The 27,917-nt window shown below is 41.1% G+C and overlaps 1 protein-coding gene across 4 annotated transcripts in view; it reads right to left on the bottom strand.

Moving 5' to 3' along the window:
* Window positions 1-7,907: 7,907 nt before the first annotated feature.
* The window catches only part of map6a (microtubule-associated protein 6a), a 41,050-nt gene continuing 21,040 nt past the window's right edge, over window positions 7,908-27,917 (bottom strand). Inside the window, exons 2-5 of one of the 4 annotated variants that reach the window (XM_079651655.1) lie at window positions 14,858-15,077; window positions 13,654-13,859; window positions 10,115-10,225; window positions 7,908-8,480 (exon numbers count right to left, since the gene is read on the bottom strand). In XM_079651655.1, coding sequence (XP_079507781.1) covers window positions 8,333-8,480; window positions 10,115-10,225; window positions 13,654-13,859; window positions 14,858-15,077 — 685 coding nt within the window. In that variant the 3' untranslated portion in view covers window positions 7,908-8,332. Of the gene's footprint in view, window positions 10,226-13,653; window positions 13,860-14,857; window positions 15,078-27,917 lie in introns of all 4 variants that reach the window. The other 3 variants (XM_079651657.1, XM_079651656.1, XM_079651658.1) reach the window with 3 other exon arrangements.

Here is a 27,917-nt window from a genome sequence, read left to right as displayed (position 1 = left end):
GCAGAGGGATCTAGATTCAGGTGTTCTTTTCCCCATAGAGACCGCCTCGCTGCACATTATCCCTTGCATAAAGATAGATTGTGGGTCCCTTATAACATGTTGGAAATAAACATTCTGGTTACCTTAACATCAGGGATCTTGCACATTAAACTCCTTCTGAAACAAACCGTCACGATAGCCTTACCTTACTGATCCCTCTTAAATTAGAAAAAAACACGTTATTTTACCAGCAGAGAGAAAATTGATTATTAAATTATTAATGTGACTAATAAAGAGCAGTTGGATTATTAAGTATTATTCTGTTGATCGACGTCATTACATTTGGTGAAAAGCACATAATGACTTGTTTATGACTCGTTTTGTCAAAGTTTTTACTTGGACTTGACTTGAACTTGCCCATCCTGACTTGAGACTTGACTTGGACTTGAGCGCAAAGACTTGAGACTTGACTCGGACTTAAGCGCAAAGATTTGAGACTTGACTCGGACTTGCAAAACAATGACTTGGTCCCACCTCTGCTGTTTACACAACACACTCTCACTCCATAATCGTCCAGGAGTGACGTTTGGTCAGGGTCCCGTGGTGTGCAGTTGTGACGCTCCTAGGCTCCTTCAGCTTCATAAAGGGACGCAAATAGCTTTCCAATGATTGCAATGTATTCCCATCTGCGGCGGGATTTGACGCTCATGGAAGCACGGCATTCGTTTGTGTCGGCTGCCCTTAAAGGCAATGTGAGCGTCCATTCCCATTGGATAACGGAGAATTGTACACCCGGAAGTAAGTATTCCCCTTACTGTCGATTGATTTTACAGTGATATCTGCACTACTCATCGACTAAAAAACACCAGATTATCCTTGATAATTACACAACATTGATTGGTTTAAATTGTGTGCAATGCTTTTGTATTTTTCCCCTTCGATTCGGAGGAAAAAATATTTTTGGGGAGTAAAGGATGGAAGAAGACACTACACTACCCAGAATCCCCAGCTATCGTTTAGGACTACACCATGTGCACTGTTTGACAAACCCCGTTATTAGTTCTCAAGCTCTGTGATTGGTTGACCTCCAACTGCATTCCATTATGAAAAAAAACGTTGTAAAAGATAAAATCATACTTTATTCAGCAGTGCTTGCTTTACTCTTTGAAAGTCATCACATGAATGCATTGTAATAAATGGTTCGGCTGCATTAAATATATTACACATCTGTCGTAGTTATTTATTTTTATTTATCTACAGAGATCGGGCTCAGAATAGACCGGAAACTATTATTTTACCATTCAGTTTGAATTTCACAATAAAGTTAGTAGTAATATTTTGTTTTGATATTATGGTTTTTTATTAACTACTAGACCGCTGGGTCATGTTAAGCCAATCTCTTCTTTGTTGCTGTGGGGTTTTTCCATCGTTTTTGTGTTACAAATATCAAAACAATAACTAAATATATCCGTCGTAAACTAAACCAGAAACAGCAGTATATTTTATTTTGTTAACACTGTAAACTTGACAGCTTTTTAACCCAAACCACCTACTGGTTAATTAAGCAATAGCTCACGACAGGCTTCGCGTCGGGCCGAACCACGCCCCTTAGCTGTGATATAATGAGCATAAATCACGGCCTGAAGTGAGCTATTGCTTTTATAAAACGGTTACCAAGTGTGGCAATATGAAAGAAAAATACACACTCTAATTGAAATAGTTTTTATTCGTAAATAATGATGATCAAAATAAAATAGTCCCTCCGTTGCCTTCTGCACAAAACATAGTGCGAGGTGGTTGCTATGCAACAACACTAACAGCTATCGAACATATTAGACAGAGAGCGTTGATCCATTATTTGGTTGTTTATTTACATTAATGTGTATGTTGCTGTTTATTGTGCAGCCACTGAAAAACTGTCCAGCATCAGTAGCATGGCTTACGTGGTCACTTGTATAGGTTGAGGTTGTTCTAGGCCAGAGGCGCGGGAAGGTATTTTGAGTGGGGGTGCTGAGGTGCTGGACTCCAGTGAACACTATAACGGGCACTATAGAGCACGCACAAAAAAACTCCCCACACGCAAACACACAGCACACCCGCGACTGTTACAATGAAGGCTCGATAATCAGCTCACGGCATATAGGCAGGGGTAAAGTGCTATTTTTTACGAGTGGGGAACGGACCTCACCTCCTCTAGGGGGGTCCGGGGGATGCTCCCCCGGGAAGATTTTTTTTAAATATTGAAGTTAAAAGCATCAATCTAGTGCACTTTGAGAGCAACATTAAGAGATCTATGGATACATCTCTCAACACCCAGATGAAACACAACTGTAAGCAGATGTTCTTTTTCTTTATGGATATTTTACAAATCACTCCCCTTTCAAACTGTATTCTTGTTTTACTGCCATATAGTATTTCATAACTGTTTTTCCTTTATTCTCTTATTTTTTTATAACTATAATGATCATATGAAGGTGTGCCGCGGAAATAATCTTTTGAATAATTTTTGAACAAATCGTTTGAGACCCACTGAGATAACTTAGACTAAAGTTAACTATCTAAACACTCAGAGAGTCCTTTAGCTCACCTGAGCCCCTCAGTCTGAGAGGAGAGCTCTCCTCCAGCTTGTTGTGGAACAAACAGCTCCGTATGTCCGTTAGTGCAGCTAGCTAACCAGATGCTAACAACACGGTCCCTGCTGCTGGCACCGGTCCCTCTCTCTCTCCCCCTCTCTCACACACACTAAATGCCCTATTTCCGCACAGACACAGAGCCGCGAGCTTGAATGACACAAGCACACTTTTATTTCCATGCAACTCTCTGATTGGTCTGGTGTCTTGCCTCTGTTGCATTCACTGAACATGGGAAATTACAGTCCTGCCGTCCTTTCTAGTTTCTTGATGAGATTCACGTAAAGCACGGTTAATGTATTATATTATTGAGGTAGAATTGTCCGGGGCTACAGAAAAAACATTCGGGGCAGGCCAAAATATTATTTTACCAACAATGTGGAATTTATTGGCTACATATTACACAGATTATGCACAGCGGGAGCAGCAATAACCGTCAAATAATAATTCAGACAGGGGAGCTCCGCACCCCCTGCCTGCCGCTAGGGGGTGCTGCAGCGCCCTCAGCACCCCCCTTCCCGCGCCCATGTTCTAGGCTGTTGCTTGGCGTGGCGAGAATATTTCTCCACTTTCTCCGGTCCCAGATGGGCTTCCAGTAGCTTTGGAGAGAGCTTTCTCAGCCTGTGGCCACTAACGGTCATAATTTCTCTGCTTTGTTTCAAGACCCGCATCAGAAAGCTTTGGAATGGTGCTACTTTTCCAGTTGGTCTACCTGCTCTTCACGTAGCTCTGCATGTCGTCGTTTAGGTGCTTTCTTGAGATAGGCACTGCTCAATCCACTCCTCCATAGTAAGACCCCCCGGAGGTCGAAGTTAATCTTAAATGTTTCCATCTTAGGCTTTGTAAGTTTGTTTCCTAACTGAAGAAATGCAAATATATTTATAAAACTGACAAGTCAAATCAAGCAATCTGATTGGTCGATAGTGTTTTTGCGGACCTCTTTCATTACAGATTTGAAAACATTGTTGCTTGCTTTAAAAGTAGCACAATTCATTATGTCAAACCTTGGAAATTATCTAGATATCCCTGCCCTAATGCCAAAGGAACTGCACACGCAATATGTTTTGCCGTTTGATGTCTATGTCTGGACCGATGCGTAAAAAGGAGGGTTTCTGCCCCGTTACTTCTCCGCTGCTTTCTTGTTCCAGTATGAAAACAGGCCATCGGTATACTGTTTTTCGTAGACGCGGAGGGATACTGACTTGTTGTGAAAAGTAACTTACAATTCTACCCATGGTATACGCTCAGTATATCACGGCTAAGAACCAATCAGATTGCTTGTTTTGACTTGTCCGTTTTATAAAGCACGTTATTACACGTTTAGAGTAATGCAATATAGGTAGATTGTGTTGCTTTTTAATGACTGTTTAAAATGCCTTTTTCTTAATGTCTTTTATTATTATTAACTACTTGTTACTTGTTGCTAGGGACGCTGCTATCGATATTGTGTTTCGCAACATGTTCTCTATCTATGGCACGTCTCTACTGGGAGTTGTAGTTTTAAAATACATTTTCGTATTTCCCATAATAAGAAGTTGCCAGTATACTGTGTACATCCCTGGAGGTTTAGGGGATAGGAAACACTCAAATGTAAAACATATAATTAATAAATGGGTGAAAATTGCTTGTGCCCATAATGGGCAGCATTAATATATATACCCACATGCCAGCTAAGGCCAGAAGAGCTTTATTTAACAGCTGGTCTTATGTTTGTGACCCCTCCTGTTGTTAATTGATAACATTACATTACATTAATTGATAAGCCTAAAACATGCACTTGTCAAGGTTCAGAGGCAACATTTTGCAAATATGGCAGTAGCCATCGATCATCTTAAGATAAGATATACCTTATTGATCCCAAGTTGGAAACATTTGCGTTACATCAGCATGTGTAACAGTTGTAAATATGCAGTGTTGTTTATTTGTAAATCATTTAGTATAATCACACAAATTCTGTGTTTTATATTGAATAATTCTGTGTTCTTTATTTATTGATTGTTCAATACCTGACAAGGCCGGAGATGAAATATCTATATACATCCTATAAGAGTATAATGTATAATCACACAAATTCTGTGTTTTATATTGAATAATTCTGTGTTCTTTATTTATTGATTGTTCAATACCTGACAAGGCCGGAGATGAAATATCTATATACATCCTATAAGAGTATAATGTATAATATCAGTTCAAATAAGTGCTTCAACATAGTTAACATTGCTGAAGGTATGCACAAATATTGATAGATGTCTTGTAATGCACTATTGAGGAACCTGCGACCCAAGTTTTTCATTCATTGCATAACTACACCGTTTGTGTATGTCTATAAACCTTAGAAAATCTGAGACTTTCAAAGAGTAAAGCAAGCACTGCTGAATAAAGTATGATTTTATCTTTTACGAAACGTTTTTTTTCATAATGGAATGCAGTTGGAGGTCAACCAATCACAGAGCTTGAGAACTAATCACGGGGTTTGTCAAACAGTGCACATGGTGTAGTCCTAAACGATAGCTGGGGATTCTGGGTAGTGTAGTGTCTTCTCCCATCCTTTACTCCGAAAAAATATTTGTTTCTCCGAATCGAAGGGGAAAAATACAAAAGCATTGCACACAATTTAAACCAATAAATGTTGTGTAATTAACAAGGATAATCTGGTGTTTTTTAGTCGATGAGTAGTGCAGATATCACTGTAAAATCAATCGACAGTAAGGGGAATACTTATTTCCGGGTGTACAATTCTCCGTTATCCAATGGGAATGGATGCTCACATTGCCTTTAAGGGCGGCCGACACAAACGAATGCCGTGCTTCCATGAGCGTCAAATCCCGCCGCTGATGGGAATACATTGCAATCAGTTGAAAGCTATTTGCGTCCCTTTATGAAGCTGAAGGAGCCTAGGAGCGTCACAACTGCACGCCACGGGACCCTGACCAAACGTCGCTCCTGGACGATTATGCAGTGAGAGTGTGTTGGTTTACACACCAAGCTGACACCAAAGAACTGACACAGACGGACCCCTGACTGTTGTGTCGCCTCACGTCTCCTGCGTCTTGGCCATGTGTCGCACTGGAACACACCGTAAAGACTTCAGCCGACGGCCAAGTAGCGTGTACGAACTGCGCATGCGTAAGTGTGTCTTGGTGTGTCCGGGGCTTTAGACGCAGATCTGAGGATTGCTTACAATTTAGGATGAGTGGTCTTCTGCATGTTAAAGGTGCAGTAAAAGCACATTAATGTTACAAATGTCAGAATAGACCTTTCACTGGGCTTTCTCTTTCCACCAACAAGTGCAAACAGTGTTACACAACAGTTCTCTCTCTCAGGACAGTCATATTTTGCTCACCAATTTCCGTTTATACCATCAAATTGGCTGACTTGCTGACTTCCTCTCCTGCAGTGCTTTTATAAAGATGACAGTCTCTCCATGAACAATTGAACTAATCCCAGAAATGTTCAGCACCAATGCAAGCTGAAACAGTGAGCAAAACGATGTCTGTGCACAGTGGGTGCTGACTGTGTGCTTGTGAGGAGATGTTAGTGCAATCATATCATTTGTCATTTACATTTCCTCTGAAGCTAACAGCAGTAATGAATGAAAGCCATAGGCTAATGAGGAGTTACATTAAAAGTGACAAGGAGGCTGAACGTGAAACCAGCTCCCTGCCTTGTTTCCCGTATTGTGTCTTAATCTCCATTTCCCCTTATGTGCTGGACTGCAAGCCATAAATGAAATATGAGTCCCGCTTGTTTTAATGACGCACCCAAAAAGCCTGCCAAAATCACTTCCAAAAATACTGCATGTGCTTTTTTAAGGGAAGTAGGTAATCCATCACTCTTTCCTTTTTGTTGTTGACTTGGAGTGCAGACAGGAGTGCATGGTAACAGGTTCTGTCCTGGTTTTTCTGCAGCAGGGATACAGACTGTATGGAGGAACATGCAGAGTGGTTTTACAATGGAGGAGCTCTGGAGTTCCAGGCTTTCCTCAGTGTTGTTAATGGATTACTTTAGGGTTAAGTATGAAACCACATAAAGTTTTGGTGCATAAAAACACAGTATTCAAAAGTGTCAAGTCCTGAAAGATGGCACTGAATCTTTTGCGTATTCATTGATCAGATATTTTTGAGTTATTGACCTTTTATTCCAGTTTGTGTGCGGCTGTTTGTGTTTAAACAACATTTAAAGAGCCCCGGAAAAGTTAAAGATACTACACTGTCGTGATGGTCAGTTGGGAACAGAAGGATCTAAATCATCATACAGAACCATAAGTATTATTTTTTACTCTATGCGTTGTTCTTCCTTGCTGAAACCTACATTACCCACAATGCTACACGATACTGACATTTCATACAGAGACATTTGTCTCTTATGCTAGTTGCAGATCTGTAGCTATAGGAAGCCTACAAAAGGTAGATTGTGGCCGTTTCTCAATGTCGAGTAAACCTGCTGCAGAGCCACTATTTCAAGTATACTACGTCATCGAGTGGCGCCGAAGGACTGTTTAAATGCATGTTAAATGCCAAGCATTCTGCGCCACTCGATGACGTAGTATACTTGAAATAGTGGCTCTGCAGCAGGTATACTCGACATTGAGAAACGGCCTCTGAGTGTACAGTATAGGCAATGCAAATGGCGGACTGAAGTGTATTAATAGTAAGCACATTTATCAATTTTTCTCATGTAGAAAATCATGTTAAATTATTTAATTAAGTATGATGAAAATATACCTCAATAGTGGGTAATAGTGGTATTAAGGCCAATTCCACATTTCATAATTATTTAACCATCCCTTTTTGATGCATTTATCCCGAAGGTTTCACCTCTGCACTTTAACATAACTGTTAGAGCCAGTATTTTTGATTTATAAGAAAGGCCACCTAATTGTGACGTCTGTAGTCAACAATAGGACTAGAATTCCCACGGCGTCTGCGCAAAAGCCACAGTGATGGGCAACCTGTTTGAGAGACGCCGCCGAGGAACAGTTTTTTACCGTACACCTACAACTCGTACAATTACCCATTATGAAGTTGTATAAGCATTATTAAGAAAGAAAGAATACCGAAGTAGTTTATTATTTTATTTGAGTTATGCTTATTTATTTTGGAAATTGTAAAGGCCTCTTTTCTTTGTTGAATGTGCAAAGGTTTGTTTTATTTTGAGCAAACACATCGCAACATCATCTAACCATCGGAGGCCAAGCCAAGCAACTCTTCAAACTATAAGTCATTTAAAGGAAAGAAAATGAGTTATAAGTGTCTGTTTAAGGCGTCTATGGCTTGATAGAAAGACAAGGAAGGAAGCCACGACAATAACTGTTTAATAACTTAACATCACCTCACACCCATTTGAAAAAGACCAACCATCCAATAAAAACTACAGAACAGTTTGGTAATCTCTTGTGATTATTTATTTACACTAAAACTGATCAATTTACAGCACAGTTTAATGTGTAGTTGTTGTATAAGCACTTTATGGCGGGGTATTTTCTAATGATATTGACATAATCATTGCAAATTAATTGCATGAACATGATGTAGCACCTTTGCAATAATGCCATGTGTCAAACAGCGGTGATATTAGAGGCAATAGCGACTCAAACATGCGTGTTTTAAAAGTGTGGATAGTTTTGGTGGTTTTAACTCTTCCTAATCCAACTTCATATATTATATATGTACAGTACAGAGCTTCAGTCTGTATGGTGTCTGCCTCCACCCTGACGGGCAGATCTACTCCGGCTGCTTCACGTCTAGGTCGAAGCGTACCACTCCGCTGCTCCTGCGGGGCTCGGGGCTCTCCAGCGGAGGAGGTGGTTCTCCTCCAGCAGCACCCTGGGAATGATGATGACTGGGTCCGAGTACCTCGTCCTTAGCATCTCTAGGAGGCAGCACATGGTTTAGACACCAGAGAAGAAGGAGACAGAAAGAGACACGGGATGAAGCATTTCTCTCAGGCGGAATAACACAAGTCAGTGTGCTGAGCACCCTGTGACCGCTCATTCCAGAGGAGATCAGCTTCCGCATCACTCTGGGTTTACTTATGACTAACATTACATACAAATGCTCCAAGGCAATCTTGATACAGTGTGACTTTCAAGTTATATAACTTGGAAAACTTGACAATAAAAGTGGAAAGTTCACATGGAAATGATGTTTGTTCTATTTCAAATGATGCATCTTTAGATCAATACAAGCCATTGGTTTTAATCTATATTTATGAACTACAGGATGCCATTAGAGCAATGAGGGTCTTGGGGTGTTCTGTGAAATAGTAGCTACAAGAGATAGTACACTATGCAAAGTAACAAACCACATTTGAATAGTATATAGATTATCGGTACAAGTCAGAGTGAAAATCTTTAACATGCACTTACAAGTTCCTTTGTTTCCAAAGCAGAGCCGCTTCCCTCATTCCATTCATACTTACCCCAGATCTAACATTCAAGCTAACACCTCAGATTATTAAAGACAACATTAGATTGCAGGTCCAACAGAAAACAGTGGCAGCATGCTTCAGATTAAAGAAATTAAAATCATTATACTACAAAACATAGTATGAAACTTTGACCCAGTGACAACAAGCAGAATGCAAAGTGCTACATCTCAGTGCATGACTGCAGGGGACCTGCCTCATAAACAGGGCTGTACAAATGTTGTTGTTTTTTTTACATTTGAAGCTTCTAATAAGGTCTATGAAATAAGCTTCACATTCCTGTCTACATATTTCATAATATCAGCTCAACATTTTGAATTCTGCAAATGGTATTATGCTACAATATCAAGGAAGCACAAATCTTTTTCTGCAACTGTGCAGAAATATAAATGAATTGCACTATAAAAAGAAGCTAGTCATACATTTGAAAGTACATTTTGGAGTTGAAATGTCCAAACTGGTCACTACAGTACAGCCCTACTTATAAGTGAATGGAATATTGACCTCCTTCACTACAAAAACTGAAGAGTTGACTTTAATTAAATGTCTTATGACAACTGATTTCACATAACTGTATTAGGTTAGTTTAAAGCAAGAATATACCATTTGAATCAAATGATTAGGTTCAACTTATATTATTGCTTTCAACTAACCTAATACCGGTATGTGAAACTTGTTGAAATAATACATGTAATTAAAGTCAGCGGTTCAGTGGTTTCAGTGTTTCTGAGTGCAACAGCCATGCATTTAGCTTAACTGTGAAGAGTGAATGCATTATAGCAGCTGAAAGGTTTAAACATGGTTGGAGATGTCTGGACTAAACCTGGGGCCTCCTTAAGAATAAGCAGCTTAAGGGACCTTACATGTAGGATGTGAAAGCAGACAGCGCCCCCGCCCCTATTCTGGGGTCCATATGGAAGAGAAATATACAGTGCTATTCAGACCAGAGATGAAAAAAAACTGTGCCACTGCAATAGAAAACAAAAGTAAATCACAACTCCATGAGCATGTATGAATGGGAATGAGTGGCATTTGTGGCTCAGGGTCTATTTCCTTTGGCTGTTGTCTCGATTGATTACCTTGGGTCGGGGAGGGCACAGCCCCACAGGTGTTGCTTTAGGGTCTGCACCCAGCCAATGTCTCGGATTGGCTGGCAGAGTTGTACGTAGTGGTACTGTTTTAGCACAACCCTTCAAATGAATCAGAATGTCACTCATTAGCACACCACAAACAGCGTAAGTATGAGAAAGAACAGAATGATCTCAGTAATGTAATAACACACATTGTGTGGGGGGGGGGGGGGGGTTTGCATAAAAGAGCATCATTGAAGATAAGACACATGACATTTGATTCTGGAATAAGGTTCTGAACATCCTTTGACATGCATGTTGCTCTATCAATAGGATGAGAATATATCAGAGACGTGATGCAGGAATAATATATTCGTAAGTTCTAACATGAGGCACCATGCAGGGCAGGGCAGGATGTCAGAGCTCATGCCAGAATGTGACGCAACTTTTGGATAAGCATAGAAAGAAGTTGTGAGAGCAAAAATTCTCTTCCATGTGGATTTATTCAAGTTGTCTGTCACAATGACAAAGACAGGAGGAAGACAGAAACCTGCAACCACTAACCTTCACCATTAACACAAAAAAAGAAGCGAGAAGACACTGCTTTTTCTGCTTTTTGCATTTATTTGTAATGTTTCATTAAATACGAGCAAGCAGATAGAAACACAAGCACGTCACAGTCAATTTTTCTTTTGCCCAAGACATAACTTTCTTCACCATACTTTCTATCCTTATTTTCCTAATAATCACAAAGCTAGCACAGGGTGTGTGTTGTGCTAACAACTCTTTACATGTACTGCCCCTACGAGCCCCCTCCCTTGTGTTACATGACAAACGTCCCCCAACCAAAGGCTGCAAAATGCTAATGAGTCCGGCCCTGCTCCCTGATGGGGCCCAGGCTCTGATGGAGGTGGTGGTCTCCAACGCCACAGGAGATGAGATGGTGCATTCGTCCACTCAGAATAAAGGGAAGGATGCTGAGAAGCAGAGCTAATGAGAACAGTGAGGTGTGATGGGAGGCATAATGATAGGACTAACAGTGCTCTTCTAATCCAAAACAAAGAAAACAATCTTTCTCTCAGTGCTAAGACTTAATGAAAGCAAACAATGCTTTGTGTAGACTCCAACACCTAGCCCTATATCGTCTGTATATAAATATGTTTAAACACAAGAGAGGTTATAGTTAGTTTCAACTCATTTTAGTGAGGATACAAGTTACTTCCTGTTCCCATTTTCTTTAACGCATCCTAAAAAGGTCATTAGGAATAAGCCAGAATTTATAAATGGAGGCTTTACAGTTTATTTTGGTATGTTCGATTAAATACGTCTTCGCAAAAAGACAGCACTATAATGTTACCCGAAAAAGCAAAAGTAAATCCAGATTCAATATTCCTTTTAACCCTCCTATTGTCTTCTCACCCCCCCCCCCCTTACTTTGGTGTTCGTGGTCAAATTTGACCGGTCCTGTTTTAACTGCTATTACATTAACACAAAAACCATTCCTCATCACCAAATTTCATTTAAAACCCTTTCAAACTGTAAATATTGTATCAGACTACTGGTATACATGAACAACTGCAGTAAATATACAAAGAATAGACACTGAACATGTATTGTGTGTGCTAGGTGTGATCCATGTGGGGGGATTGGGCACATAAGGGGGGGGGACGCATCTAGAGTATGTGTGTGTGTGTGTGTGTGTGTGTGTGTGTGTGTGTGTGTGTGTGTGTGTGTGTGTGTGTGTGTGTGTGTGTGTGTGTGATTGTGTGTGTGTGTGTGTGTGTGTGTGTGTGTGTGTGTGTGTGTGTGTGTGTGTGTGTGTGTGTGTGTGTGTGTGTGTTATCTGATCCGGATGGTTACTAATTCCTTTTCTTTATGGCGGTAATTTTTGACCGGGAACACCATGGGTGTTACAAAGTTGACTAAATCATCAAAAATTCAATGAAAGGGGTGATCAGCAATTTGATATGTTGAAATGTCTACTGAGAAGGATATCATAAAGCCTTAATGCAATCGAATGTAAAACAAAAAAGTTATGATTGATGAAAGTAGTAAATCGATCAGATTTGATCTGAAGACAACAGGAGGGTTAAATAAACTAAACCAGCATACACTCATTCTTTGGACAAAACAAGTGGATTCACATTGATTCAGAAACAAAGAGTGATGCACACTGGAGTCCAAAAATAAATCAGTATAAAAGAAATACTTTTCACTTTTCATCATCATTTCGCCCTTATTATAACAAACTACTATAAAAGAAATGCGATAAAAACTTCTTATACTTGAAAAAAAAGATTGTAACAAATGGCAGTGATTTGTTCATGATTTATTAAAAACGTCAATCTGTGCTTCATCCATACATCTCCCTCTTTAAAGGTTATGGAAATGAACCGTTCATATAACTGTCTGCTGTCGTCCCATGAAGAAGCCAAAAGCAGGTGTGTGTTTGTTAAAATGCCACTGCGAAATGCATAACTGCTGCAAAGCTCTGCAGAGGGATCAGTCTTGTTAATAAACACAACAATGTGAGTGATTACTGAGTTATGGCTTTTGACTGACAGCTCTATGTGCTAGGCTGATCGGATACAACCTGAAAACAATTCCCCTGAACTCATCCCTCTCTAATGCTGCTGAGACATGTTGGCACACTTTAACGATTGCTAAATGTCACTATGACTGCACCACAGTATTTAGTTTAATAAGATCCAGGCAGATGACTGGTGTTTAATGCATAATCAGTATAGCATGACCCAGATGGTTGTTGGCAGCACAGTGGTTATTACAAAATAGCCTTGAGTGAAATATAACTGTGTTGATGGACTGCACATGAAAGAGCAAAAGCTGAATAGGATAGCACAGCATTTCTAGATAAACTAAAAACAATGTAGTGTTCATACAAAATGTGAAAATGAGACATTGATCACATTGAACAGAGCGTTGTGATACTTGAGCTCTGCCATGAACAGAGAACAGAAGCAGAGATGACGGAGCAGGTACACACCGAGCCTGAATCACACACTCATGACTAACCAAGCGGGACATTTATCAAAGATCTTTCATTTAGCAGACTGAATCCAAAGTGCCAATTATCTTTTCTCAAAAATCCTTGATAAACTCGACAGAGCTTCTGCTGAGCCGATCAAAGCCAGCCCATGCAACTACAGCCATCCATTGCCTTGCCTAGGCAGCCAGTAGCCATGGCAACCTGGAGATGGAGGCGAGCAGAGTGGGGGTGGCATCAAATGGAGGAGGAAGAGGATGCTCCCGCCCACTCGTTACTATAGCGATGTGACATAGCATGAGGTGGGAGGAGAGATGGCATGTCATGTCTGAACCCCGACATCTTATTATTCTTATAGAAATTAGCCAAGAGGTAGTGAAAGAGGACAGAGGAGAAGGGTGAGTGACAGATCGATCAAAGAAGAGAGGAAAGAAAGGGAGGGAAACAGAGGGAAAGTGGAGAATAAATGAAATGTTTTGCAGCCTCTGTGTTTTTTCCCCAACAAATAAGAGATAAAAGGAGAAGTATGCTAAAGGATTTTTACTCTTTTGCCTCAGCCAGTTTGTTGTTCATCTCTTTACTTTTCTCCTTGTCCCCCGCGGCGGGCCGGCTCTCGGGCAGGCTCTCCGAGGTGGTCTTCTTGGAGCCCCTCAGTGCGGCGCTCTGCTTATCTTTGGCTTTCTTCCCTGGCTTGCCCAGGGCGCCTCCAGGCCTTTTGGGTTTAGTGCGGAGAGCACTGTATCTGTCAACCTGAGGATGGGCGAAATGAGATTCCTGAGCTGTAAGTTATGGCTGGTCATTTCTGAGAATGTGTTGCAATGAGATGAGAGTGGTGAACATTTTAAATAAAAAAATGATGGTTCTGTTCAACTAATCAATGATAATATGGACAATTAATACTGACGAGGTACAAGGACACAAGATTAGTTGAAGCGGGAGGGCAGAAAGCCCTCCTTTGAGTTATCAAATCACATTGCGCCTGGTCAAAGACCTCAAATATAACGCTGAAAGAACTACATTTCATAATAACAGGCTCCAAAACATACAAAAACAATAACAAGTCTTTAGGAATCCTACGGTCACACACAGGGGCCAAAACAACGCAGCGCTACATTTTAAAGAAAGAAAAAAATTACACTAATATCATACAACATGATATTAGTAACATCATTTAAAATCATTTTTAAAGATAAAACCAAAGCTTTAAAAGCTGTTTATTTTATATATATATTGTTAACCTACATTAACATAACTTTGGGTAATCTGTTCGTAAAATATTCCTAAACTTTCATTTGAGTTGTTGATGAGAAGTAATACTTGAGTTATGAAGGTTTATCTACGTTTTATCACCAACAGTTATTGATCAACTATGAGCCTTGACACTTTCCCTGTGGCATCTACAAAAAGTATTTGTTTCCTCGTTGGGTCCTCGCTGACTTGTCTGAGTGTTTTAGGAGGACAAAGTTTGTGCATCACCAGCGCTGTCTTCAGCTCAACTATGTCAACACATTTGAGTATATGAAGTTTCATAAATAGAAGAGTTGCATGGTCTTATTTACCAATCCACAGAATGTTTATACTGTAGATGTAGTATGCACTTGTTTCCCCATCTTTCAGAGAAGTGGTTAAGATAAGGGGTTCCATGCATATGTGTTCTTCCACATATAGTCCATATAGCAGGATGTAAAGATGTCCTCTCCTGAATTACTTTGATTAAAGTTGTGTTTAAATTAAATCTGGGTCCTCACCTGTGTGATGGGGTCCATGTAGGGCTCGCTGTACAGGCTGCGTATCCTCCTCCGGTCCAGGGCCTTGTGGTCCTTGTTGTCCAGCCGCAGCGGGGCCTGGCCCTTGTAGGTGGCGCTGTAGCTCGTCTCCAGGCTGGACTTCTCGTCGGGGGGGAGGTACTGGGACCGGGCCCGGATCATCTTTGTCGGCTTCACATCTCTGTAAGCCTTGTACTCAGACCTGTGTGCAGAAGGAAGTCAGGTGTCATTCAGAATTGTAAAGAAGGCTCAGATTAAACTGACTGCTTCAAACATTTCTGTAAATGCTCCAGAAAACATGTTGAAGACCGTTCATTTAAATAGTTTCAGACCAACATTTCTCAAGTGTCTAATTATTAACACCAATAATTATGATTATGTTTATTTTAAAACCAATATTTACAATATATATGACATTATTATTATTTGCTGGCTCATCATATATTTTAAACATATTGTATTTTGTAATCGTTTTGTGACTGATATCCCTGGTACAATTATCCCTATGCAAATGAATGATTATGTTGGGTCTCGTCACTGCCTCTGGTGTGTATGCTGCTCTAAAGAAATGTTCTAATAATAGATTTTATTGCAGACAGAAAGACACTCATTTTGTAATCCCTGACTGTTGGGAAGATGTGAACTGGTGCATTCCTACTGTAGCAGTAGGTGTGGGGGGGGGAGTGCACCACCGTCTGAGTCTGATGCGGTGATATTCTGTAAACCTCACACAGCTCTTCTGAGGAAGGTCAGCAGAATGCCAACACAGAGCGCTGCCTGCAGCATGTCTTCTATAAATAGACTGAACATATAAAGCTCTGTATCAGTGTGGAGACAAGCAGGGACATATGGACAACTGAAGCACAGAGGACACCAGCAGCTTAGTGCCAGGTGTATTAAAGCTATTTACATTTGCATCATTCTCTCTTCCTTACCTACATTTTTATTTATTACATTTTTTTCTGAAGTGTACGGTATTCCTACAGCTTCCATTCAGGCCAAATGTTTGAACAGCTGCAGAAACGTTGCTAAATGTTAATGCTTGTAGGGCTTGTTGAACTTTATAAAAAGGTAATCAGGTGATGCTTCTGAAAACAAAAATCTACACACCCTAATATTAAAGAGAGAAGTTCTGATCTAACTGTAAATAACACTTGTATAAACCTAAAATATCAAATACATATGCTCTCATGGTGGATTTGTTTTTACATTAAAGAAATGGAACATGTGTATTACCAATAACTTTGCTTAGTGTAATGGTAATTGATTACATTTGAATTCATGTTAAAGCATAGCAAATGTTCACAATCTGTACACAAGTAAACGTTGGCTCTAGTGCCCTAAATTACATTACATGTTATTTGTTAGATGCTTTTATCCAAAGCGACTTACATACTCAATACTGTGGACAACCCCCACAGGAGCAATTTGGGGTGAAGTGTCTTGCCCAGGGACACAACAACATGCTGACTGCAGTGGGGTTTGAACCTGTGACCGCCTGATCCGAACACCTACGGACAACCCACTGCGCCACACACCCCAATCAAACATCTTCTCCTGGAGTGTGATGAGTGGTGCTGTTATACAGGAAAACAGAGCGCTCTGTGTCTCAGCTGGGTCAGGTGACACCTCTCAGGTCTCCCCTGTGACTCAGGGCGTACACACATCAATTCCCCTAACGTTGCACAATCCAGCGCCAAGCCACCGTAGCCAAGGTTCAACGAGAAGTGTCCCTGCAGCAACATCAGCAGAGCCCAAGCTTTTTATTGTCGGACAAGAGGTTTGTTGTGTGGTTCTGGTCCTTAGTCATACCTTTCCATTCACTGTTGAGCCACTGGTAATATAACTTTTAAAATATTAACTATCTATAGTATCCAAACTAATTGAGTCTGTAGCATGCTAGCGTCTCTGAAAGGCTATATTTATTCTGCCTTTCAGACAACCTGTTAACTAGCATGCTAACATAATGTTGATTAGCACTTAACACAGAACTACAGCGTTGATGCAAATGACATTACTTTGGCAGGTGTTTGGTCATAAACCAAAGCATTGGACAAATGAAAATGCCAACCTGATGCCAATCTGAAGCATATGAATTTCATGTTGTATACATTTCACATTTTTTTCATCTAAAGTTTCAACAGTATATCAATAAAGACAGCTGACATTTACAAACTGTAAAAGACGTTCAATCAAGATGTATATGCTTAACCTTAGCATCTTATTTTCATTTAATTATATAATTGGTTCCCATCAATCGAAACGTTCTGCACTTTCAGGCGTTAACATTTAAGCTGTTCATTTCTTAAATGAGACTGAGGCGTAAAATGTAATTTTACCATAATATATAAAGCAAGCTGCTGGTGACAGTGACATGTCTGCTGGGGACAGAGCGGAGGTGGAAATCACACAGAGTGTAGACATAACTGGACTGAAGTCCATTTACTGCTGTGCTGGGCCAAGAGGCACAATGTGAAGACAGGTTGCGCAACAATGTCCAAGGCCAAGTCTAAAGAACTCACATGACACAACGGGGGGGAGGTGTGTGTGTGTGTGTGTGTGTGTGTGTGTGTGTGTGTGTGTGTGTGTGTGTGTGTGTGTGTGTGTGTGTGTGTGTGTGTGTGTGTGTGTGTGTGTGTGTGAGAGAGAGAGAGAGAAAGAGGCAGATTGTGAGGCAGTCAGGTTCACAGTGTGGCCTGTACTGTAACATTGCTGTTATTCATGGACATACAGTACGACAATAACGCCTGTGTCTCCGAGGCCAGTGTGTACTTGGTACTTACAGCATTTAAAAGTGAGTCTTCTGAATGGATATCATGTCACAGCTACTGTAACACGCATACAATCACATTACTGTGCAACAGTGAAAGTTCACTTAAGCACACACACACAGAGAGGTAAAGAGCGTTCCTTTCCATTTGCCGGGATTTTGCGATCTTGCTGTATGCAAACATTTAAAAAAAAATGTTTGTCTCTTTAGGGTTAACCCTAACCCTAACCCAAGTCCTTGGTTAACCATCACACATGAATCACTCAATTTAACAGAATGAAAAGAGGAACAACCTCAGAGATCACCCTGCAAAGCAGCTGGAAGCATTTGGTGAATAAGTCATGTTTTACTGTTGACAATTTATTAGATTGTTTCAATGATGTTCAGTAATATTACATTTACATTTAAAAAAAGGTTTGAAAAGCTGCCATAGTTTGTTTAAAAAAAGTGTAATTATTAAATTGATTTGTAAAACAGTAACCAATTAACTGATCAGATTTAACAACAAGGGTCCACGCCAGGGTACAGCCCACCTGAGCTGCTAACATGGCACAAGCTGGACCACTCACCAAGGGAGAATACAAACCACTGGCACCAAATCACTGCCCTGTGGGGTCAAACTGTGAACTACAGAACACCGGCCAGCCAGAGTACAACAGTCACATTTCATTTAAGATCCTAACATTTGTTAATTAGCATCGAACACCATGCAGCTTAGGCTGAAGAGAATGTCTTGTGCTGTGTTTCAATTTGCATACTTCTTAAAGTGGACCTATCATGCTATATTTGAATAATATAGTGTAGGACCATACCTATATAAGGCATATTTATACTTTTTATTTTTCAAAATACCAAACAGATCATGCATTTTAGCCATTCCTCATTTCGCGCAATTTAACGCTGTCTTTGCATGGGCTGATTCTGTGAGAACAGCACCATCTACAGGCCTGGCATATGCACAACAGCGTGTCCTGCACTTTAGAACGGCAATGTCCGTGGCTGTATCCTCCTGATTGGTGGAGTTGGCCCAATAGCCGTAGCGCCACTTCTGTGACGTCATAGAAGTGTTCAAATCTGTATCAGTCTGTATTAGATCCGTTGCAGCCCCTTTTTAAGAGATTTGGGTATGGAGGAAAATAGAGAGGGTTGTGTGTGCCGACACTTGGTGAGTTCCCTGGAACACCAGGGACACATATTCATGTATAAAAGATGTACAAAAGTGCATTTTGCATGATAGGTCACCTTTAACTTACATAGAGGTGCTATTTTTGAGTTCTTAAAAGTGGGGAAGGTAATTTTGGAGAAACCAGCTCGAGTGAGCTAGAATTCCTTACAGAGCCCCTCCTCCAACACACACGAACGCGCACATGACCAATGAGGGCACGAGATAAGTTTGTGCACAGATGGAAGGCTGACAGGCAGGTAGGCCCATGGCCGCCCCTCCCAACAGGCCAATCACGCAGGCTGCATGGGGCCCCGCCCAGAGGGCCTCAGCAGCTGTGCGCAGTTCTCTGCTCAGTTCTCCGCACACCCCCGCGAGAGTGAGAGGTGACATGGGCTGCGTTTCCCTTCTCTTATTTTTCATTTCCTCGCTCCTCTGTCTCACCGGAAGTTGATTTGTCTGCGCCATCTTGAGTAGCGTCCCAATGGCTTTATTTTTGCCGGAGGGCCGAGGAGCGAGGATCGAGGGGTGATAATGGAGGAGCGATAATCGAGGAACCACCAGACCATCCTCCGATTAAATCCTCAGACACTCGCTCCGCCCCCTTACTGTGTATCGCTCACTGATTGGACGATGCAGTGCATGCACTGATCTGATGCTTCTTGACATGAGAGCAGTTTAACAGCGGAGTGAAGAAAATACATGAACCTAACTGGAGTCACTGCTCAGTTTTTATACAGTGTTTTGTTTAAATTAATGTATCATTTAGTTACAAATATGTGATATATCTGAACAACAAAGTGGTCAAAAACAATTTTCTTCATTTATTGGAAACATTTTCATGATCGCTTTTTTCGTTTTATATTTTCATTTATTGTCATTTCCATTCAGTCAGTTATTAAGTACTATTTGAAATGTTAATGTGCTACATATCCAAACAAACAAAGTGTGCAATCCAATGAAAGTTAATCTAACTGGGTTTTGATAGATAACATATCTCTTTTTCTTCTCTCAATTATTTTATTTATATTGTTCAGTGCACTCTAATCAATATTAATCAAACTATTGTTCGTTTATACATGTTAAGAATGGCATTTATCTTTTTTGAGAATGAGTTCTTATTTTATTTTATTTATTTGGGTCTACAACAGATGATACAAATGTTTGTGTCAGTAAATGTGTGCGGGGGTGTTTGTGAAAATAACGGGGACAGAGCTGACTGCTGTCAGACGATCAGCTGTGCGGTGTCATCACAAACGGACGTCACTTCACGTGACGCTCCGGAGGAAAGGACGTCCCATTGCTCTTAAAACTCATTTCCCTGCTTCTCATGGTTTCCTTCGCCTCATCCCAATACCCCTCCTCGACTCCTCTCTTCCCCTCCTCCGGGACTTGACCCGGAAATCGATCAAGACAAGCCATTTTGAAGGACGTCCCAATAGCTGAAATGTACACGGAGGAGTCGAGGAGGGGTGAGGGAGGAGGGGTGCGGGAGGAGATGAAAGGGAGGCCCAATCCCAAACCACTCCCTCGACCCTACCACTCCGTGACGGAGTGAACTCCGTCTGTAGCCACACTCGCAGCTCAACGAGGCTCCCTCCTGTCAGGTGGAGGGAATAAATACAGCAGCAAGCTTTGGGACAAACTCCCCTCTCTCCGGCAGAAACAGGAAATGCCGTAACTGTATGTAACAACGGTTTCAAATCAGCATCTCTTTGACAAAAAATGTAAATTAATAACTCAAATAAAACTCCAAACATCTTTCATTGTGTTTCAAAGCTCTTTTAGTTTTAAACCTGATGTTTATAAGCTTCTTAGTTTTTGCAACAGTCTATAAATATACACAACTTTATAATAAAATACACACATTTACCTTGTTCTAGACTAAACACAGGTATGATCCTAAGTTAAAACATATGAGGTTATCATGAGGTTTTTAACATCGCAGTTTATCAGTGGATGTTTGCTGGAACTACTTTTAAACAGCGTGTTTCCTGACGGACACACACAGCGTGACTCCGGTCAGGTAGAGACCGGTCTCAAGGCAGCACCGCTGCAGACTCGAGCCTCATCCCAATACCCCTCCTCGACTCCTCCTTTCCCTCACTCACGTCCCTTCCTTGCGAGCGAGAGACACGAGAGCCTCATCCCAATACCCCTCCTCGACTCCTCTCTTCCCCTCCTCCGGGACTTGACCCGGAATTCGATCAAGACACGCCATTTTGAAGGACGTTCCAATAGCTGAAATGCACACGGAGGAGTCGAGGAGGGGTGAGGGAGGAGGGGTGCGGGAGGAGACGAAAGGGAGGATACACGCGAGCAGACTACGCGGAATTGTTTTCACTACTCGCGTATAAAAGCCCCGCCCCCACCTTCACAGCTGGTCCATTTCAACAGAGGAAAACCCACAACTGGAAGATGAGTGGAAAAGCGTCACATAAATGTATAAGTGCTCACAGCTCCGTGGGAATTATTATGTGCCATTCATTTCTAAAAGGCTTTCACATTACTATAATTATATTTTTATTTAAATGTGGGCCACATTTTACACCAAAACGGAACACAAAAGCAGGACCAACCATCATACATTGAATTCCTTGACTAACAAGAGAAAGATTCATTCATTTAAATAAATATTTAACAACAAATGGGCCGGTTCTAAGGGGTTATGCAGTTAAGCCCGATGAGAGGGGATACAGCTGTGCACATGTCATCATTAACAGACGTCGTTTAAGAGTGACGTTTGAGTGAACGAGGACATCCCAATTAATACCTGAGGACTCCTCTGTCCTCGCGTCACCTCCTCGTGTCTCTCGCTCGCATCTTAGGGAGGCGGAGCTAAGACGCAAGGAAGGGAAGCGAGTGAGGGAATGGAGGAGTCGAGGAGGGGTATTGGGATGAGGCTAGAGTCTGACCCCCAGTTTCCACTGGGTCCGTCTGCGCCGCGCTGTGCCACGCTGCGCCACGTAACGGCTGCGCCGCGGTTTTGGTCTAGCGCCATAACCCACCGGGCGCGTCCTAGAAGCGTTTCAGAAGCGTAGCGTCGTGCGTGCAGGCTCGCAGTTTTGTTATTGATTCGGGTTTAATTCGGGTATGAATTAACTTTAAAACATTAATATGTAGTTGTTACCTTCCACTCCACAAACTGCAGCGACTAAAAACCAGGCCTTGTCCTTTCTGATGTTGTCCTTGGAGTAAGCATTGGTTACATCATATAAAATAGTGTGTTTTTCAACTTCCATGATGAAAACCTCGTCGTCCATTGTGCGTATCGTAGTGGAGGTCTTGTGATGAAGGAGGGGGGTCTGCTAAATTAGTATATGTGGGGGGTGGGCCTGGCCCGGATGCTCACCTTTCCACTTCCTGCTTAGGGGGGCTGCCTTCTCGACCTTACGTTAACGGCTGTGCCGCAGCAAAAATAGGATTCATCCTAATTTAGAGAAGCGCTGCGCCGAGCCGCTTCTGGGACGCGTCTGAGCCGTAACGCTGCGCGTGTGGTGGAATAGCACCCATTAGCCCCATCCCAATACCCCTCCTCGACTCCTCTCTTCCCCTCCTCCGGGACTTGACCCGGAAATCGATCAAGACACGCCATTTTGAAGGACGTCCGAATAACTGAAATGCACACGGAGGAGTAGAGGAGGGGTGAGGGAGGAGGGGGGCGGGAGGAGACGAAAGGGAGGATACACGCGAGCAGACTACGCGGAAGTGTTTTCACTCCTCGCGTATAAAAGCCCCGCCCTCACCTTCACAGCCGGTCGATTTCAACAGAGGAAAACCGACAACTGGAAGATGAGTGGAAAAGCATCACATAAATGTATAAGTGCTCACAGCTCCGTGGGAATTATTATGTGCAATTCATTTCTAAAAGGCTTTCACATTACTATAATTATATTTCTATTTAAATGTAGGCTACATTTGACACCAAAACGGAACACAAAAGCAGGACCAACCATCATACATTGAATTCCTTGACTAACAAGAGAAAGATTCATTCATTTAAATAAATATTTAACAACAAATGGGCCGGTTCTAAAGGGTTATTCAGTTAAGCCCGATGAGAGGGGATACAGCTGTGCACATGTCATCATTAACAGACGTCGTTTAAGAGTGACGTTTGAGTGAACGAGGACATCCCAATTAATACCTGAGGACTCCTCTGTCCTCGCGTCACCTCCTCGTGTCTCTCGCTCGCATCTTAGGGAGGCGGAGCCAAGATGCAAGGAAGGGACGCGAGTGAGGGAAAGGAGGAGTCGAGGAGGGGTATTGGGATGAGGCTGACGCTGCACAGCTGATCGTCTGACAGCAGCCAGCTCTGTCCCCGTTGTTTCCACACACACCCCCGCCTCTGTTAGTACACATTTACTTACACAAACATTTGTATCATCTGTTGTAGACCCAAATAAATAAAATAAAATAAGAACTAATTCTCAAAAAAGATAAACGCCATTCTTAACATGTATAAACGAACAATAGTTTGATTAATATTAATTAGAGTGCACAAAATAAATAAAATAATTCAGAGAAGAAAAAGAGATATGTTATCTATCAAAACCCAGTTAGAGTAACATTCATTGGATTGCACACTTTGTTTGTTTGTTTGGATATGTAGCAAATCAACATTTAAAATAGCACTTAATGACTGACTGAATGGAAATGACAATAAATGAAAATGTAAAATGAAAAAAGCGAATAAAATGATTTTTGACCACTTTGTTGTTCAGATATATCACATATTTGTAACTAAATGATACATGAATTGAAACAAAACACGGTATAAACTGAGGAGTGGCTGTGGGCAGCTGTGAGTGTCATGGACATGAATTCATAGATCAAGGCAGACTGGTGCACACACTCTCCTGTCCTGCCAGGCGACACGCCCGTTCTAAGCCGTGTCCCTCACTCCTCACATCCCAAGCTGCATCCCCACAAGTGTATTATGTTGTTACATCGTTTCAGATGTTATGTTTCAGTTGTGCTCTGTCTATGTTCAGTGATGCAAACTTGTCACCTTTCGGCGAAATTCGCCGTTTTGAATCAAAAATAGATCGTTTGTGTGATTCATGTAGATCTGCAATAAAAATATTTTTGGGGTATGGGGGGTCTGGGACAAGGAGTAATCTGCGGCCGTGAGCTGTTATGTGCCATTATGACACGCATGGTGTTCTTTTTTATATATTATAATGAAGTACGAGCTGTGTGCTCGAGTCTTCCTGCCTGTCGGCTCTGCTCATGGTGGATGTATAATAAGGCTCTGCTGCTCCGACATGATGGTCTAGCTTCAGCAGCTACATTACCTACGGGTGCGTTCGTTAATATTAACTGTGCGTCCGGAGTCACTGTGGCACAGACTGGACCGCTGGTGAACAGCTGTTAGAACGGGCCGTTCAGGTGTTCAGAGCAGAGCTCCCTGTCGGAGCGGCAGAGCGTGATGTGAACTGAAAAGTTTTTCTGTGGCAATATTATTTAAGGAATCGTTGAGCTAGCTAGCTAGCATACATTGTCACTATCTGCTAACGTTAGCTTTAGCCTTCTATTTCTAATAGTCTTTTTCATAGGCTATAAACAGAGGTGGTATAAGTATATATATTTATTGTACTTGAGTAAAAGTAGAAGTACTCAGATCTTGTACTTGAGTAAAAGTAGAAGCACATAGATCTTGTACTTGAGTAAAAGTAGAAGCACTCAGATCTTGTACTTGAGTAAAAGGAGAAGTACTCAGATATTGTTCTTGAGTAAAAGTAGAAGTACTCAGATCTTGTACTAGAGTAAAAGTAAAAGTACTCAGATCTTGTACTTGAGTAAAAGTAGAAGTACCAGTGTGTAGGAATACTCTGTTACTCTGTTACTCTGTTAAAAGTCCTGCATTCAAAATGTTCCTCAATTAAAAGTAGAAAAGTATTCTCATCAAAATATAGTGAAAGTAGCAACAGTAAAAGTAGTCATTGTGCAGATTGGTTCATTTCAGAATAATAGATATGATATGTTTTATAATGATTGATCATGAAAGTGTTCTCAAAGCTGGTAAAGGTGCAGCTAGTTTGAATGACTTTAATGGATTTGCTCCAGGTGGAACTAAAGTCTGATTTAACACATGATTATATTTCACGTGTTACGTTCCCTATTGGGCTAGGGGAACCAAAGGGAAATAACACGACCAGAGTGGAATTGGTATTCATTATAAGCGTTTATTTAAAACAGCTGTAAACAAAATGGCAGGCAAGCAGCCTGAAACAAACAAAAGGGCCAAAAGGGCACCGGTTGACAAATAACCAAACAAAAGGAGGACTCTAAGAAAGGAGTCTAAAGACATACAGGGAAAGTAAATACTAATATACTAAATAAAGAACGAAACAAAACCTCACTTCAAGAGTGGTACAACTAACCGAGGGAGTCTACACAAAACACAGCTAAACTAAAGGCAACAGTCACACATCCTAACTATACTCTAAACACTAACTAAGCTACTCTACACTCTAACTAACCTACTCTAGACACTACTAATCACACAAGTTTTAACCCCAGAACAAAGAGCAAGTAGCGAGAGGCATCTGTCCACCTACAGAGCCTCCAGAATGATGATTGTCCCCAAGCTTTGTAATAATCTCCAGCAGGTGTGCGCCGGCTGTGCGCTGCGATTGGAGTGCGTCGGGCCCGGCGTGCTCCAATCGCAATCTTCAGGGGCGGACCAGGAGATGGGAGCCAATGCCGGGAGGGCAACCGCACAGCTCATTTACATAGAACACACACAGCTGAAAACACTCAGACGACCAGGAAGGCAGCAGCCGTAACAACATCATTCATCCACATCTGTAAAGTAACTGAAGGTATTAAATACATGTAGTGGAGTAGAAGTACACCATGTACCTCTGAACTGTAGTGGGGTAGAAGAACAAAGTAGCAAAACATTGAAATACTTAAATAAAGTACAAGTATCTCAAAATTGTGCCCAAGTATAGTACTTGTTGAGTTTATGAACTTAGTTACTTTACATCATGCGGCTATAAAGATAGAAAGACTAAGCCTTGCACAGAGGCATGAAAATACATTTTCAAAATGCTCAACAGTGCTGCCAAAATTATAAACTGACTGCTCCACAATTTAAAATAAATGCTTTTATATATTTCTATTAGATGTGACTCTTTGGCGTTTCTGTTATTATTAACACTGCTGCTTTAGTTGTTCTGACTGCTAAAATCCTCTGTCATTCAGTGGGGTGGGGGAGCCGGGGGCTCAGATCCTTGTCACCTTTTTCATACCTGATGAGTTTGCATCCCTGTATGTTAAAAAGCCTCAGTCACCTTAATTCATGTAATAAAAACATCTCAGGTCAGTAACACTCAAAGCTAAATGTGCAATACCATGTTCAGCTATGTTACTATTTATAATGTTATTGTTCTTACATCAGAAGATGTACATATTGAAATGATTTCTTAACTTACAGTAGGCTATTTTTTACAATGTGTTTTGGAAGGATTTATTAAATTACTATGAATATTGTCATTGTTGAAGGCTTTTAGAGAAGGGTGAACTATAAGCCTGAATTACATAACATTTTATACCTAAAAACATAAAAGCCACAATAAATGAATCACAATTATTCTAGTTATTTTTACCTCCCGTATTGCTTTCAACCCACCAGCTTTTATGGTGTTGTTACGTCACTAACTGTAAGCTTGTCACATACAGTCTATGGTCACTCAGAGTAACCTACAGTTAATTTAGCTGCTGGAGAAGAAAGATCAGAGGGGGAGGGGGGGAGAGAGCTTTGGTTGATGGGCCATTAGTTGTGTAAATACACAGCTGAGAGCTACCGTTTCATTCAGACTGTTTAAAAAACGGTAACAACGGACTATTTTTCTTAGCGGATGCATGTCAATTTAAATCAATACATACAACTATTTTTTAAATCAATAAAAACATTTTCTAAGTCCATAAAAGCATTTCAATTAATACTGGGATTCATGTCGTTACTTTGTTGAGAATGTGGCCATGTAATAAGCGGGATAATTTGCAGCGACTTGTTCCTAATGGGGAAAGTAGCACCCGTCATCCAGATGAGGATCCCTCCGCTACACTTTGGGATCCTGATCGACCGACGAAGCTCCATTAAAATATAAATATTTTTAGTGAATTACTGAGTTTAGGCACGTTAATAACGTTTTAATGAAGTTGAATACAGTATATTCATATGTGTCAGTGATTTCATGTCAATTCGGCGAACATAAACATAAATGATCGTGGTGAAGATGAGGATTAAATTAGGATTAAAAATCGAGAGCCGGGCTGCATTTCCTCCTGTTCGTTTTTTTTCCCACTAAACAACATTATTTTGTTAAATAATAACATGGTGATGTTTTTTAAATGATTACATGTCTCTTTTTTAGCACAGAGTATGATATCCGTGACATATGGATCTTAACAAAGTTCCGCTGTACATCCAGCGTACTGTGTCTGACTTTATTTCACATGAGCTCCAGTGTGGAACCCCACTGCACCCCCTGGTGGATCAATGATCCATTGCAGCTGGCTTCATTATAATTACATTTATCTATCACGGGGGCGGTCTCAAGTCAAGCTGGAGGTTTCCCTTGAGCGAGGGCAGATCACGTACCAATCACGGCCCTCACATTTCAAACTGTCTGAAATGAATCGCTCCATCTGTACGTCATCTCACATAATTCAGAACTGATTGGCTGTAAGTACGTGTGCCGCGAAAAGTGTGGTGTTTGAAGAGGAGACGAGAGACGTTTCCTAAAACCAGGAAGTAAGCTGCGCATGGATTCCCTCCACAAAAAATCTTTTGAAAGATTTCTCCATAGGATTTTAGAAAATAGCTCAAAAATAAGATCTGTGGGAAACGTTCCTGTTAGATAAATCCACGTTTTGTTCAGCCGGATAATATCCACATGTCTACCCTACTTTTATCATTTTCCAATCATAAATCTATCGATTAGATTTATGATAGACTTTTGAAACTACAAGAAGATAAGGAGGACTTTTACAAAAAAGTAATAGAGATTTTTCTCCAGAAGGATATGCAAATGGACTTCATCTTCAAGTCAAGGTAAGACCACCATTTAATTGAAAATGGGATCTTACTAAGAGAG

This window comes from Notothenia rossii, assembly GCF_949606895.1.
Source record: "Notothenia rossii genome assembly, chromosome: 9".
Classification (NCBI taxonomy): domain Eukaryota; kingdom Metazoa; phylum Chordata; class Actinopteri; order Perciformes; family Nototheniidae; genus Notothenia; species Notothenia rossii.
This window is presented reverse-complemented; position numbering and strand designations above follow the sequence as displayed.